General features: G+C 53.8%; 1 protein-coding gene across 1 annotated transcript in view; it reads left to right on the forward strand.

Moving 5' to 3' along the window:
• PRKCB (protein kinase C beta) overlaps positions 1-15,879 on the forward strand; it is a 160,907-nt gene that overhangs the window by 107,680 nt on the left and 37,348 nt on the right. The window contains exons 4-7 of the mRNA XM_025208282.1: positions 1,716-1,872; positions 2,264-2,398; positions 4,855-4,951; positions 12,128-12,274. Coding sequence (XP_025064067.1) covers positions 1,716-1,872; positions 2,264-2,398; positions 4,855-4,951; positions 12,128-12,274 — 536 coding nt within the window. The remainder of the gene's footprint in view (positions 1-1,715; positions 1,873-2,263; positions 2,399-4,854; positions 4,952-12,127; positions 12,275-15,879) is intronic.

Consider the following 15,879-nt stretch of genomic DNA (forward strand, 5'->3'; position numbering starts at 1 on the left):
CTTTCTCTCCACCGATTAATTTGCCGTGAATTCTGTAAAAATGATCTTTATCCCGTGCTCGCCCCGCACAGTGGAGACCTGGGTGCCTTCGCGCTTGGCATCCAGCACCTCGTGGAAAGGGCTTGGTTCCAGTAATGATTACGAAACGCCCTTTTGTTGGGGTAATGTGATGCATTTCACGCGCGTTCTCCCTGAAAGCGTGCCCGCGTGTCCCAGAGGTGGGGCTTTGCCCTGCCCTGGCGCTGCTCCGGGGCTGTCTTACCTGGGACTAACGTGCACGCTGCTTTGTTTGCAGAGGGAGGTTTCCAAGGCAAAAGGACTTCCCTGCTGCCAGCTCTCTGGCCCCACAGCTGTTGCTTACCCCGATTTCAAGCTCCCGGGATGCAGCCATCCACGGCGACCCGCGACGTTTGTGGGACCACTACCCTTTTCTTCCTCCCTGGGTGCCAGGTGGAGGGAGCGGGTGGGCTGCACTTAGTGGGGGTTGTATCACATTTAAAAACAACATAGTGTGAACCTTTGCCTTGACATCCTCGCCGCTCCCAGCACTTCTCTCCCTCTCTCCAGCCAAAGAGATGCTCCATCTCCCTGGTTATCTCTGGGCTTGGGCCGAACCGGACCCACCCGTAGCCTGAGTCAGTGCATTTATCCTGGGTCCTCATTCGGGAGCTTTGCAGCAGAAGCTAGGGCAAGTCAACAGCTCCCGTCCCATGCACCGGCTCTAATGTCTAGTTCGCTCTTCCCAGGGGTCACTTTGCCGTTTCCCTCGTCTTTCAGGGGAAAGGACGGTGCACAGATCTCCCTCTTCTTTGCACTATTCTGCATCCTTTGTGCTAATGCTCGTGAACCCTAGTTTTCATCCATTCCCTAATCTGAGATTTTACAGTCGCACTGATGCCCAAACTCACTTGGCTTTTGTTGCAATGCTTATTCTCTTTTTCAACTGTGTGCTTGGCAGGACTGGGCAGATCTGTTTCTTCGTCTTAGTGAGTTTTTACAGTGCGCTGGCAAAGGCACCCGTGCACAGAAAGATGCAGGCTTGTTGTCTCGGGGATTTACAGAACTGCACGAGGAGGTTCGATGCCCGTTACGATAGGATCAAGCCCTCGTGATCTGCGGGGTGGGGGGAGCGAAAGAGCTGCCATTCATTTGGGGAAACTCGGGGAAAACGTGCTTCTTGGTGAAATGAAGAAGGTGAAACAGCAGCAACTCCCTCCCCCTCCAAATAGCAGAGGTGTGCGGCACCCCCAAAGCAAAAGCACCGGTCAGCTAAGGGGCCGTGTCACTGGTTGGGCAGCAGGGCGTGGGGGTCAAGAAAATGCCCCAGAAACGCAAACCGGGAAGCCCAAGAAAGACCAGGACACTGGGCAAGAGCCCTTGTGGGACTGGTGTCAGATGAAAGGGGCTTGGATAGGTCTGGGGCTCAAAAGCACACCACACGGCCACCTTATCAGAGAGCAAAAAGAGGCTTGCGAGTGGTCTGCAGACCTGAATGCGTCTGGGAATGGCTGCTACCCACGGGTTTTTCTTTGCATTAACAAGCCTGGGTTTCTTCTATTGCAATCTCCGTCTGCAATAATTCAGTTTGCAATCACCGGTTTCATTCCACCAAGTCATGAATGCCCTGAAATGCTTTCAAGGAAGCTGAGGAGCTGTGTATGTTCTTGTGCTTTCTCACATTGAACTTACTTGCCCTTTTTTTTCTTTATCCCTAGTAAAAGAGGCTAAAAACCTAGTTCCTATGGACCCTAATGGCTTATCAGACCCCTATGTGAAACTTAAACTAATCCCTGACCCCAAAAGCGAAAGCAAACAGAAGACCAAAACCATCAAGTGCTCCCTGAATCCTGAGTGGAACGAGACCTTTAAATTGTAAGTACCGCAGAGCATTTTTAATCTTGTAAACTAGCCCCTCTTGCCCCCAGAACGGATGGGAATGTATTTGCTGTGCTTTAATTATTCAGAGATTAAGCTGATTCAATGGAGAAGTAACTTTTTTTGCAGTTACATAAATGTGACTCGGAAACGCTCCGACTTCTGCTCCGTGCCCTGATCAAAGTCTTGCATTTCAATGAGAGAACTTCACATTCTCCAGTTGAAATGCACGCTCTCGGGGAAATTAAACATTAGAGAGCCCTACTGTCGTTGAAGACCGTCACTTCATTTCGTATTCATTTATTTATCGAATGCACAGGGGAAGCGTGTGGGAGCGTGGAGATAACTTCCACCGCCGGAACGCTCCTTTTTCGTTTCTCTCTTCCAGTCAGCTGAAAGAATCGGACAAAGATAGACGGCTGTCCGTGGAGATTTGGGACTGGGACCTGACCAGCAGAAATGACTTCATGGGCTCTCTGTCCTTCGGGATTTCTGAGCTGCAGAAAGCAGGCGTGGACGAATGGTAAGGGTCCGGTTCTTGTGGCCTCCTTTCTCCCGGAGGGAAAGGGCCGGCTGCCTTCCCCTCGGCGGAGAGTGCCCGAGCCTTTCCGGTGTGCCTCGTCGGAGGGCCCTCGGTCGTTTTGCACCCAGAGGTCCCTCTTTCATACAGTGTTGCTGCCCCTCACCTCGTACGGGTGCAAATAATTCACATCGGGAACATGGATCAGATACCTGAGGTGCTAGAAGATCAGCAAAGGGAGACATTTCCCCGCAGTGTGCATGCCCAGTGTGGATTACTTTTATTCCCTGTCTTTTGGGGTTGTGTTTTATACCTTGCGTTTCGTGTTTGGGGTCTGGCTGTTTTGGAGTGCCTGGGGTTTCTCTTGCATACGTGCCTATGGGAGACCCACACAGCGTCCAAGTCGCGGTCTCGAGGCCCGACATTTCTTCCCACGTGCTACCGTGAAAGGTCGAGCCTACACGGGAGCTCAGAAGACATCATCCGGCGTCTCGTTTTCAGTCCAGTCTTTTAGCTCCACTAACGTACCAAAAGAGCCATTGTGTTGATCATAAAGTTTAAATGCCAAGAAAAGCCAGATCAGTAGCTAGTTAAGCAAGCCTGGAGAAGAAGCATGACTTCTATCTGCGGCTGGTGCTTCGGCAGCATGTGGACTAGCAGAAATGATGATTAGGGGTTTCTTTCAGTAAAAAGAAGAAACGCTGTCCAAGGCATATAATTACTGTCACTTGTTACCATACAAAAGATGAACGCAGTGGGTCCATAAAACCCATGCTGAATGGGGCCTATTCATTTCCATTTTATCTTCCCCAGCAGGATACATGCCATTTTAATTTCCTTTTTTAGCCACCGATGCCTGAAAGCGACGTTACCTTTCCACGGGAAGGATTATAATTTAAAATCGGTATTGTATGCGTCTCGCAAGCCAAGAACCGCATGGTATCAATTTACATGGCGTGAGGCAAACAGCCTCCGTGGATTCCCCACCTTCTCCTTCGAGGAGCTGTCTGGCAGCTCTGCGGGGGAAGGCGTGCGGTCGCTGGTAGCTCCCGCTTCGCCGGGGAGGACGGCTCTGCAAACAGAGTCGTCGACACCTGGGACACAGCTGTGATTTTTATTATTTCTAATGACCTACCCCAGAGCAACATGCCCGTACATCACTCCGTGCCTGCCTCTCTCTGCAGCATCCCTCCTAGGCAGGGAGAGTCGAGCGGGCACTAGTGACAGAAGACCTGGGGGAGGCAGGCGTGGCTCATTCAGAGCCTGCCAAGCTGAGAACAGGCCCTGGAAAGCCCAGCTCCCTGCCCTGCTTCGCACCCCTTCACCGGAGACATAGCTCCTGTCCCGAAAACACCCGATTTTTGCATCCCTGCAGGATGCACGGTCAGCTGCAGAAATGCATGTGTGGCGGCGCAGCGCGGGGTGCCGCCTCTTTTTCACGCGCGCTGGAAATGGTTTCCTGCAACCACGTCAGCGGCAATCTCGGTCATTTTCCCGGCCGCGGCGTTTGCCTGGGATGAGCCCTGGTGGAAGGCTCCGCGGCCTGTTTCATCTCTCAACAAGCGCAGTCAACGGAGGACGCCGGCTGCGAGGCAGTGCCCGTCCCTGTGTTATGCAAATAGCTCTTTGTTCATCTGCCGAAGACGCCAGCCTCTGTAGATAACGTCCAGCCGACCGCCGGTCCTCTCTGGCGGCTGCGGAAGAGAGCTCTTTGATGGAGCCGAGGCTTCGCAAGACGCCTGCGATCTGAGCGATGTCTCGTGATTTCTGATCATTGCCAGTTAAAGTTTTCTTTCCTCCCCACTCTTTCTTTTCACGAGACTCTGGGCTTTGCTGCAGGATGGACCTGTTGCAATGCCGCCGTCACGTGTACGAGCACCCTCAGTAGGACCCGTGGGGAGGAAGGGGCGCAATCCCGCACATTTTGCACATTTTGGGAGGTGCCCAGACTGGCTCCAGAGCCTGCTGACATCAATAGACTCGCATTGATTTCCCTGGGCTTTGGATCAAGTCCCTAAGGTAGAGAAGGCTCCGGTGTCTCCTGGTGCGTACGCTCCTTTGCAGCAACAACCTGTTACCAGCAACTCCCCGCAGGGAAAGTTTTCTGTGCCAGGGACAGAGATGTCACTCCCTATACCAGCAACAGCCTCTTTAGAGCAACACAGCACCAGGGCACCCACTTGTTGGTGCAAGCAGGGTCTGACTGTATTCAGGTTGAGCTGGGGGTGCGCCGACTGCCCCAGCCCGGGGGTAGCACCCCAAGACTGCACACCTGGCAATCTGGAGGGGGTGTGGGGGGGTGGGAGTGCCTGAATGGGATCACTTAGGCTCTGATAAAGCTAGGAGATGGGCACGGGCCAGGGAGAACCGTGCACAAAACCAGCCAAAGATGAAGGCCAGCTGGTACGTGAGCTCCAGACGTGCTGTGGTGACGCGCTGCTTTTGCCGTATCCTTCCAGGTTTAAGCTGCTGAGCCAGGAGGAAGGGGAGTACTTCAACGTCCCGGTTCCTCCCGAGGGAGAAGAAGGAAATGAGGAGCTCAGGCAGAAATTTGAGGTGAGCGGACTTTCCTGAATGCTCAGCCCCTGCCTTTACGGCCGGGGGGGCAGGCTGCAGCAGGGTCCTCTGACGCGGTCCTCAGCGAAGGGCTTTGCTTTCTTGGGAGGAGTCCTGGAGTGGAGCAGCGCTCTTCTCCCCTCTTCCTGCCTGCATACGGCGCAGCCGGGGAGACCCTGGGGCCGGCCCCGCTCCTGCCCTTGCTCCCCTGGGCTGGCCTGCCTGCCTGCAGGTCATCCTGAGGTGGGCTTTTGCACGGTGAGTTTGTTTAGCTGCATTTTAATGAGAAACCACGTTGGGGACTTTAGCGCCGTGCGCACTATGGAGTGCAACCTGTGCAGAAGTTTGCTGAGTACGGGAGTGTGTTTGGGGCAGGCACTTCAACCGTGTTTGCCTGAATGGTAGTTTTCCCCCACCCAATGTTGGAAGGAGGAGCGGTGCCGTCCTAGGCATTTGCTCCACTTGCCCCATTCAGATTCAAGAGATGCGATACGTCACTGAGGTTTTCTCTGCGGAGCAGCCGTATGCTGAAGGTCACGGCAGGTGTTGCCCAAGCTGTCCACCCTAACTCGGTCTTCGCTGCACAACTGCAGGGCTGAAGGTTTTGCACACGCCTGTGAGGCCTGATTCCCCAGGTGGTATAAGTTAGCGAGGACCATTGCAGTCTGCAGAGCTCAGCTTCTTGATGCTGGCTGTGCAAGCCTGGCCAGGATGCGTGCCGCAAGCGGGTGGTTTCATTCTCCCTCGCTTGCTCACGTGCTCCGTCTCTCTCGGCATCCGTGATCAATGCCGTGATGAAACCATTCTGTGAACCATGTTTGACCCCAGCATGCACATTTAGGCTCTGTGCACTTAACAATTTTTGTGCGTTTCTCTGTGCAACATCTGTTTAAAATAGCAGTGCATCTGTACGGCCGGACTGCAGTGACTTATCTCAACAGTTAGATGGAAAGGAAGCGAAATGCAGAACCACCGAGGCTTGGGGCTGGAAGGGGTGCACGACAGTTGCATGCTCGCACTTACTGACGAGGATGTGCTTCTTATTTATGGCCTGTTGGCAGGGGTGGACCCGGGGGGTTGCACTGGTGCACTTGCACCCCTCTGCGATCCCTGCTGCGCCCAACGTTTAACACCAACCGCCTGGCAGGCGCAGCAGCATTTCTAGTCAGGCCGGGCTGAGGGAGTCACTCCACGGCTTATTATCACCTGCCTGATCCCTTGCAAACCCTTCACTCCAGAGGTGTTAACGACCCTCTCTTCTTTTTAATGGTCTCGATTTTCCACCAACCAAGCTCACCCCTGTTCTGCCATGCTGCTCCTGGTCACGAAGCTCCTATTTCACAGCCCTGCACGTTGTTTTTAACGCCTTCCAATGAAGTGCTCTTTGTTTTTTGCTTCAGTGTTAAACTGACTCATACAGCCCTGGGCTCCTCACGTGGTAGTAAAGTTTCTAGTTTAGTTTTAACCGGAGAAAAGTGTTTTGTGTTCTGTGTGGTGACGCCCCTCGCCACGTGCTGCACCCCTTTTTAAAAATCCTAGCTCTCCCCATGCCTATTGCACGAGCTGGCCTCTTGCCTTCTCTCAAATATCGTGCATTAATTCAGTGTGCGCTTAGTTTTCTTTGGAAGTGTGGGTTTGCTGCCAAGGGGAAAAGCCAGCCGTGGCGCTTTGGGAAGTAATAGGCGTGCCGAGGGATCTTTGTCGGGCAGGGCAGACAAACGCCGCGCTGAAGTACAGGTCTGGATAGTTGCTGCTTGTGGGTCTTTGCATACTGCAAGGTATTTGCTCAGTCCGGGGCTGAAGATCCTACACTTACTGCACGCAAGAAATGACGATACAATCGGGCTGCAGTTTTTTATTAGAAGCAGCTTTTATTTCTCTTCCTCTGACACGCAGCTGCGTGACAAGCTCGGCTTTGCCGGTTCATTTTCATCTTTCCAGATTAGATCTCGTCATCATTGTTTGGGATTCTGCAGTGTTTGTATTTGTCGAGACGGCCGTGATGTAGCTGGAAGAGGAAATTCATTAAGCTGATGCACTTCTAAGGCTACATGTTAATTTAGGAAGGACAAAGATTGCGTCCTGTGACGGCCTAATGTGTTCCTAATGTCAGGACAACGGAAATATTGTTTGAAATGGCAATTTTACTCCCATTTTGATGCACAATATAATGATATCTGCTATAATCTGCTTTATCTGCAACACATGAGGTTATAAATTAATATAATTAACTAAGATACATTAAGATATTGGTATCATTGGACTTGAGGCGAAGCTTTGGAAAGGGATACTTAGATAAGTGAACGCTAACAAGGAATTGATCTTTCAGAGACACTTTGTGACTGGCAGAAAGTGCCGATGAGATTATCCGAGATTTAAGCATGGAGAAATTAAGGCTAATGAGACCCCTTTGAATGCGCTGTCTGACTTTATCCTGTCTTCAGCACTGTTGCTTTACCCAGCACATTACAGCTGTCCACCAAATTAGGGGTGGGATGAGCTGAGAGAGAGCAGAGCCTCCTTTGGGAAGCTGGGTCTCGGGGTTCGGGGCCCTTGGAGGTGCCGACCTAGCTTGCTCCCAGTCTCTCTTGTAGCCTTCGGGGTTTGCTGCCAGCTGCTTGTCATAACCCAGGGCTCCTCGGGAACGCTGGAAGTCCTGACAGGGTCTTTTCTTCTGTGTATCAGCCTGTGGCATCATGGGGAAGGTGTAGCTTTACTACCTTCCTCGTGAGAAAATCCTTCCTAATATCCAACCTCAACTTCCCTTGCTGCAGCTTGAGCCCATTGCTCCTTGTCCTGGCATCTGCCCCCACTGAGACCGGTCTAGCTCCATCCTCTTTGCAGCCCCCCGGCAGGGAGTTGACGGCTGCTATCAACTTCCCCTGGGTCTTCTCTTCTGCAGACTCAGTCAGTCCAGTTTGCCCTCTCCTCACCGGTCCTGTCTCCCAGCTCCTGAACCATTTTCATTCCCCTCTGCTGGACTCTCTCCAATGTGCCCACATCCTTTCTGCAGTGGGGGTGGGGGGCCCACAGCAGGACACAGGACTCCAGATGTGGCCTCCCCCGTGCCAACTCTTACTGGCATGGATGTGTTTCTTATTCATGGCCTGTTGTCACAGGTGGACCCAGGGGGTTGCACTGGTGCACGTGCACCCCACTTTGATCCCTGCTGCACCCAGCGTTTGGGTGGGGAAAGATCACTGCCCTCGGTCTGCTGGCAGCGCTCCTGCCCATGCAGCCCAGGATGCCGGTAGCCTTTTTGGCACCAAGGGCACACTGCCGGCTCCTGTTCAACTCATCACTCACCATCACCCCAGGTCCTTTTCTGCAGAGCTGCTGCCCAGCCTGTCACCCCCAGCCTGCACCGGTGCGTGGGGCTGTTCCCTGCTCAGTGCAGGACTTTGCACTTCTTGTTGAACCTCAGGAGATTGCTTTTGGTTCAGTCCTCCAATTTGTTGAGGTCTCTGTGACTCCTACTACTACTCTCTGAATCTTATATCTACTACTCCCCCCCCCACCCAACTTGGTGGCACCTGCAGACTGGCTGAGGGTATATGTATTGGTATAGCAGCGGAGCTCAGAAATAGTCCCATTTCACACTCCCCGTCTCTGGCAGCCCCTGACTTGTTCTTCATCATTTCCTTACAGCCTGGGTAGGCAGGCTCTGAATCTCTGATTGAAGACCAAACTCTCCCTCTCACCTGTCTGCTTAGCCAGACTTTTGAGGATGTCCTTCTAGGTCGCGAGCGCGCAGAATAGCGCTCATTGTAATGCAGCCGGCAGGCATGCTGCCATTTCATTCAGAACGATAAGGGCTAAGAGGAATCCAGCAATCAATTTGCATTAGCCCTGCCTGAACTTGCCTCTACCTGGGCAGCACAAATCAATAGGGCAAAGTTTCGGTCCTGGCAGAGGCAGCGAATGTCGGAGGAGCTGCAAGCAGGCACTGCAGGAGAACGGCGATGCGTGGGCATCTTGTGCACAGGCCGCTTGCCAGGTCCCCGCAGGCCTCCCATCCCATTTCACGTGCCGTGTTATCCGTGGCACACCTGTTCATGCCTCCGTGCCCTGCTGACATGCCGCCTGCCCCCCTCAGCTCAGCAACACTTCTGGAATAAACATGCCAAGGCTTGAAGCGTGTTTTCTTTAACGTTTATCAGACGTTTGCAGGGACACCTTGACGCGCGTGAGCCTTGGAGGCTCTTGCAGAAAGGCAGGTGCAGCAAATGAATGGCATCAGGCTGGATTGGAGAGTGAAGGGCAAGTGCTTTTTTATTGTTATGATGTTATTTTTTTGTGGACAGTTATTTGGCATGATTTCCTCATTAGTCAGAGAGAGAGTGCATTGAAATAGTGTAGAGGTAGAAGCACAGGGCTATAGATAAAAGACCACAGACTCCCGCACGTCTGCTCGAGGAGGGAGTGGTCTCCTTTCCTCCCCTGACTCTGCTTGCACACTCATTTCGGGAAAGGCCTGTTTTCTCCTGACCTGGCCGAACGCTACACCTGATCTTCCAGGGAAGCGGCGCTGTGCTTATCCCCCATCTGCTGCCCTAGAAACTCATGCAATGTCAAATTCAGGTCACACGCAAGATAAAATGTGATTTGAGGTGGCACTTCTCAAAGACCGAAAACTCCAGTAACTTTCAGCAATGGCTCGGGTCGGCGTGAAAGATCAGGCCTGTCGTTGCAGTCCAAAGTTGGATTATAACTTGTATTTAGGAAAATGCATCTTCCTAAGTTACTAGTAATACTTGGGATGGCTAAAAAAAGCTGTTTTAAGCATTACAAAGCTGCTTGGAGCAGGGGGTAGGGCTAGATGTGACCTCCTGAGCTCCCTCCCACCCCAGTTGTCTGTGATCCTGTGATAGGACCTGGGAGAGCTTTGCCCTGCTTTTCATGGTGCTGTTCCTTTTGCATATATGAAACAGCCTGGGAATATGACAGGTAACTCCTTCTGCAAGCAAAAGGGCACCACTCAGGCCTGGCTTTCCATGTTTCAAAGGTCAGCCGTGTTTCGCTGCAGAGAGAGAAACCCCTCTTAAAACAGATTCAATGCCAGCAGCGATGTTCCCCCGCGGCCTGGCTGTGTGGCCAAAGGCTCCCATGTCAGGAAGGCTGGGCGAAGTGGCACTTGCACGTCCTTGTGCCGGTGCTCGGTACCCTCCCTGGGATTACCTTCCCAGGCCAGAGCTGCTGGTGCGAGATAAATGCTCTGTCTGCCAAGGGCTCATATTGGACACTTCAGAAAGACCGGGTAGAGTCGATGCCCCAGGGGGAAGTTACCCGCCATGCTTCCCTGTCCCATCCCCATCGCTCAGCCTCCCTTCTCCCCCCAGCTCCCCGTCAGTTCTGCTCCGGGCAGGGCTGGCCTTGGCCACCTCGCTAGTGTGGACGAGGCTCCCGGGAGCACCCGGTCTTCCTGCCAGCGTCCACCGACAGGGAAACCGCTGGGAGCGCGCAGGTTTTATTTGCCGTGCCACGGCTGTAAGGACACACGATGGGCCAGCTAGGTTTTCACCTCGGCTCTGGAAATATTTTTAAAGCCTACACATAATCATGATAATATAATGGGGAAATGCACCTTGCTGGGAGGCTGCATTTGTTGTTAATGCATGTCCTTGGTTGTCACTGCGTCGGCAGCAAGCCCGGGACGGAGCGCGGCTGAATGGCACAGCTGCTCCTCGGAGCCCTCCTCTGGAATTGCTGCTGCAATAAGTCTTCAGGGATTTGCATCATTTCTTTAGCTTCCCATGCGGGGCTTTCTGACACAGGTTGGGAGAGCTCCAGGTGACCTTGAACGGGGAATTTTACAGCCAGGAGAACCTTGCAATAACCAATTAGCGGTAGCAAAGGCTTGGAGATTACCTGCGAGCCTCCTATCTGGAGGAGCCGTGAGCGACAGTCGAATTGAACGACTGGAATCGGGTTAATGGAATTTCATGCCAGACTGAGCTCCGTGCAGGCGCTACGCTGCGGCGTATTTCTAAAAATTAAAACTGAATAAATTGTGAGAGCTTTTATAAATTCTGGTTCAGCACATTAGATAGTCACCGGACCAGTGACAAGGCACCGAGCAAGCGATGAGATTTAGCGTTTAAAAATGTGAGCGGGTTTTCCTTCCTTTTCTTTTTTGCATCGCTTCTTAATAAGCAGGTGCGATTCAGCCGGGTCGTGTGATCGCTTTGAGGAGCGGGACGGGGAAGCAGTCTGTGCTGTTTTCAACATTGGGGTTCGTGCATTCGGCCCAAAGTGACACCGGAGTGCCCTTCTCTTCGGTGTGAAGCAGTGATAAAAATACAGCTTAATAAATCCCTCCTCACAAAAAATAACCCCTCCCCTCATTTTGCTAAAGTGTACTTGTATTCAGTGTGGCCCTGGTCCTGGGGCGAGACGCGCAGCAAGCCCAGTTTGGCATTGTGAAGGGAGCCCTAAATCGTATCAGACGTGTCCTTCTTGATCTCCACTGCCTCCCAGATCCACGGTGAGGCGGAAGCTTTCAAATACGAGGTTAACTTGTGACGTGCTTTCCAACGCTCCTTGGCAGATGGTCGAGCGCTGCCATCTGACAGCAGTTTGAGAGGACACGCTGCAGCCACGCTGCTCACGGGGATGTCGCGCTCCGTGTCCCCATCTCGACCGGACGGGGCGTCTTCCCCGGAGGGGTGGTGCAAGCACCCCGAGCGATCGCTCAAACGGAGCTGGAAAAGTCCTAGCCGGGCATTTCTAAGGGCTAGTCTAAGTGCAATGTAACCGGTGTCTTTTCCCCTCTCTCGTCGCTCCTTTGATACCTGGAGGCACTTTCTCCACGAGCTTCCCCGGGGATCTGAAAGCTGGGGGGGAGTCAGCCTTTCGGCAACACAAAGCCCTCCAATGAAGGGCGATGAGTAGATAATGATTCATGGTACCTCTCAAAGAGATTAATTTAAAAAGAGTTGAACAGTGTGACGCGTTGTGTTGCATTAGCCTGTTACAGGGTTACTCTTGGTGCTGTTTGTGTCACGCCCGTGGGAAAGACCTTCCACGGCTCGGCCGTGCACAGACCCTAGGGAAGTGCGGCTTGTTTGAGGTGAGTTCAGGGGAAGCCGCCGTCTTAAAACAGAACAAAACATTTTGTCTTATCATTTTCAACTCTTTTTTTTCCCCCCCTCCCCACCACCTCCTTCCCTCTTGCAGAGAGCCAAGATCGGCCCGGGGTCGAAAGCGGCAGACGAGAAGACGCAGAATGCCATTTCCAAATTTGACAACAACGGAAGCAGAGATCGGATGAAGCTGTCGGATTTCAATTTCCTGATGGTGCTGGGCAAAGGAAGCTTTGGCAAGGTGCGGTATTCGAAGGGCTGTCCGCGCACCCGTGGACAGCATCGCGTTTCGCGTCGTTGGGTCTGCTGCGTTCCCTAGTCTAACCTGGCTCTGCTTCCTGCAGCCCCGGGCTCCAGGCAGCATCTCTCCTGTACCCGGGTGCAGGAGCAGCGCCTGTCGTCCGCATGAGTTCCCCGTCTCATTTGATGGTGGTTAAGATGGAGCGAAGTTTGCATTTGAACCTGAGATGTGTAACCAGAGCGGGGGTCCTGCAGTCGCAGAGCGAAGGAGCAAGGGGTGAGAGCACCTGGCTCCACGTCCGTACGTTTGCTGTTGTCCGGAGAGGCGAGGCGGGACTCGCTGGAGCCTCCTCCACGGTGCCGTTGGTGGGGATCGCGCTGGGATCCCCCTGCAGCACTAGACACGGCCCCTGCCCAAAGCAAAACGTCTTGCTGTTGCTCGCGTGCTTTTTGGGATGGGAGCCGGTTGCATTTTACATCTTGGGAATGGTCGTTGCTCCCCACCCGCGCGGTGTCCTTGGACGGCGTCAGCGGGAGCAGGGCACGGGGCGCGCGGGCTGTCGCTGCTCTTCGGGGCGCTGGGCAATGTCTGATGTTTCTCAGCGATGGCGAGCTCGGAGGGCTGCTTACTTCACTGCAAAAATGAGAAATGCTCTTGGTGGAAGCAGGGCTCGGGTGTTCCCTGAAAGCACTTTTCTTTCCTGTTCATCTTCCCCCCCAACACACACCTGATGTGGTCGTTGCAAACCTGCCTGAGCCCTTTAATTGACTTCACAGACCGCTTTATAAGCAGGAGCAGGATTGCTTTTGTGGCGTAATCGGGGGACTCGGCGTCTTCATTTGGCTTGGGGTTTTGCCAGTTTATGGTGATTTGCATTCCCTATTCCAGCGCTCAACTTGTGCTTTGCTTCGTGGTCTAGCCTAGGCGGAAGGACGTTTTTCCCCCTTTGTTGGTAGATCGGCGCCGTGTTCTCTGCCGCGACAGATGGCCTGGCGTTCGAGTCTTTACTGAGGTGTTTTCATAGGGGTCAAATTGTCCTCCACCTCCGTGCACGTGTCCGAGGTGGGCTGGCAAAAACGGACGTGGCACTGACGTGCGGTGGCACATTTCTTCCGGGCTCCGCGGCTCATCCCTTAACTCAAGTCGCCGCCTCCCGGAGCCTCTGTTTTCCCATCTGCAAAATGGGAATATCTCTGAACAGCGGTACAGAAGAAGCCGAGATGAATGCATGCACTTCCACCCCCAACCCGCTGAGCTCATTGCGATGCTCCCGGGAGGAAGCCGTCTATGGAAAATCTTGGCACGGGGTCTCCGGAGAGGGCTGTGGCTAACAGATGATTTAATAAAACCAAAGCCGCGGCGAAGATAAAGGTAGTCCCATTTGTTCGATTGCTTTTGCCTTTAAATAACAGCCAACCCCCACACCCAGAGCTCTAGACCCCCTAACGATTAGCATCCTCCCAGCGGTATTCAGCAGACGCATGCAAATGAATTCAGCCCCTCGATCCCTCGGCCGAACCTGCGTTGAAGCCACAGGAGCACGCTGCGCGCGTCGCCCCCAGACCGAGCAAAGAGATGCAGAAAGCGAGCGCGTTCGGCAGAAGGCGCTTTATCGCAGCCCTGAGCAAGGACGTTTGCAGACGGGGACACTGGTGAAATCTTAACTGAAAGCCAGTTGTGGCTTTTGCCCCCTCTCCACCCAATTAATCCCTTCTGAAGCCTCCCGCGCGGCATCTGGGAATTGTGGAGCTTTTCCTCCTGTTTTTAATTTGAGAAACATGAACAACCCCCTCCGTTGGCTCCCCGGCTTATATAATGGGCAAGTGTGACTGAAGCTGTTTTGTGGAACAGACTGTTATAAATATGCTAATTAGTGCTTGTTAAAACAGAACATGGGCTTATGTGATTAGAGCCAGCTCGGTTCGCGCGTGCGCCCACGGCTTACGGGGGTAGCATCCTCTGGCTTGTCTTCTCATCCTCTGCTTCAGAGACATCCTTGCACACGCTGGACTCGGCGGCTCCAGCTGCCCGCACCCCTGGCCAAGGGGCATCCAGGAGGGCACTTCCAAGGGATCGAAGCTTTCCTGAGTTTGGCAGAGAGCACGTCCTTAATTATCATCGTTATTTATGTCCCCCGTGGCTTCAAATCCGCCCAGAGGGCCTCGACTCCCTGCCCTGCCTCGAGCTAGGTCGTGGGGCAAGGAGGGACGCCCCGTTGCGCGGCACGTCGCGGTCTGGGGTGCATCTCGTTCCCTGCGGGTGCCCAGGCGCCTGGGCTCTGCCGTGCAGGTGGGGGAAGCGAACCCGGCCCGAGACGCGCGCGGCTGGCTGAGCAGTAATTTGGGTCCGTCACAGCCGCTTCTCGCAGCCTAACCCCTCCACTTGCATGTTGTGCTGTACACTGTCAACCTCCTTCTCCCGAGCCATTGATTTTTAGATTCAAAGAGCTGCGCGAGCGTAATCAAACCTATTTCCGCGAGTCTCTGGAATAAGCACGTTAACCCTTCGGCAGCAGGAGCTCAGATTTGCTGCTTAGTATTCTCCTCGCTCGCCGGCGGTGGCTAGCCGGCATCAGGGAAATGCGGATATTGCCCTCGGTGGAGTTGAACAAACCTGTTCGCTTTTCATCCAGAGTTGGAAGCTCTCCGGTTATTATGCTGGAGCCTTCCCAAGCACATACGCTATATTACAGAAATAAATCAAGTTAAATATCAACTTATTGTGCACTTGGGAAAAAATATCGCGCTCGGTCTTCCAGAGTGTGTGCAGTAGGCGGAAACCCACGGCAAGGGCTGGCGTGGCAGCGCGGGGGCTGGCGCCGTCCTCCCGTCTCGTGGCTGCCGGGGGACAGCTGTAGACTTGTCGGCGGGGCTGGGGGGCCACGTGCCCCGCGCGCGCATGCATTGTCCTTGCCGACCTTTGCACCGCCTCGGCGCGCTCTTGGGCTGGGTGCCAGCCGGCACACCGACCCTCCTGGGCTGCCCCAGAGGAGCCGACAGCTAGAAACGAGGGGATTTCTCCAAGTGCAGCCCTTGCCGTGCCCCAGGCCCGTTGGACTTGGCAAGGCCTCAGGTCGTTTTGCTTGGCTCGACTGTAAATCTTGAGAAGTTAAATGTGCAACTTGCTCGTATATTTGGGGCGGATTGCTCTGTCGTGCTCTCAAGCTGCCAGTCGTTCCTGGGGGTTTTCTGGCTGATTCCTTTGCTTCTGCTGGGCAGGAGTAGCAGGGGGAGAGGGGCTGGTGGGTCCCATGAACACTTCCAAGGTTTATTTTTACCTGGGGCAGCGCCTGGACCTTGCAAGGCTGTTTGCAGACCGAGCCCTGCACCAGGCTGGTGGTTGGGGAGGGCACAGCAGAGACGCGGACCGCTGGGGCCGTGCTTACTTTGGCTCTCCTGCTCTTGCTCACCTGGAAATTTCACCTGCCGAAGGGCTCGCTAGCATCAACCTTTCTCGTGGAAAACCTCGGCTTTGGAGGGTCGAGGCTTTCTGATGAATGCTCGCTGTGTGCTCAGCTTCGTTAAGGATGTCAGCAGGCTTCCTTGACCAAATTAAGTTGGCTTGATTCCTCCTCCACCACCTCCCCCCCCCCCCCCCCCCCCTTT

This window comes from Alligator sinensis, unplaced genomic scaffold (genome assembly GCF_000455745.1).
Source record: "Alligator sinensis unplaced genomic scaffold, ASM45574v1 scaffold1164_1, whole genome shotgun sequence".
NCBI classification, from domain to species: Eukaryota; Metazoa; Chordata; order Crocodylia; family Alligatoridae; genus Alligator; species Alligator sinensis.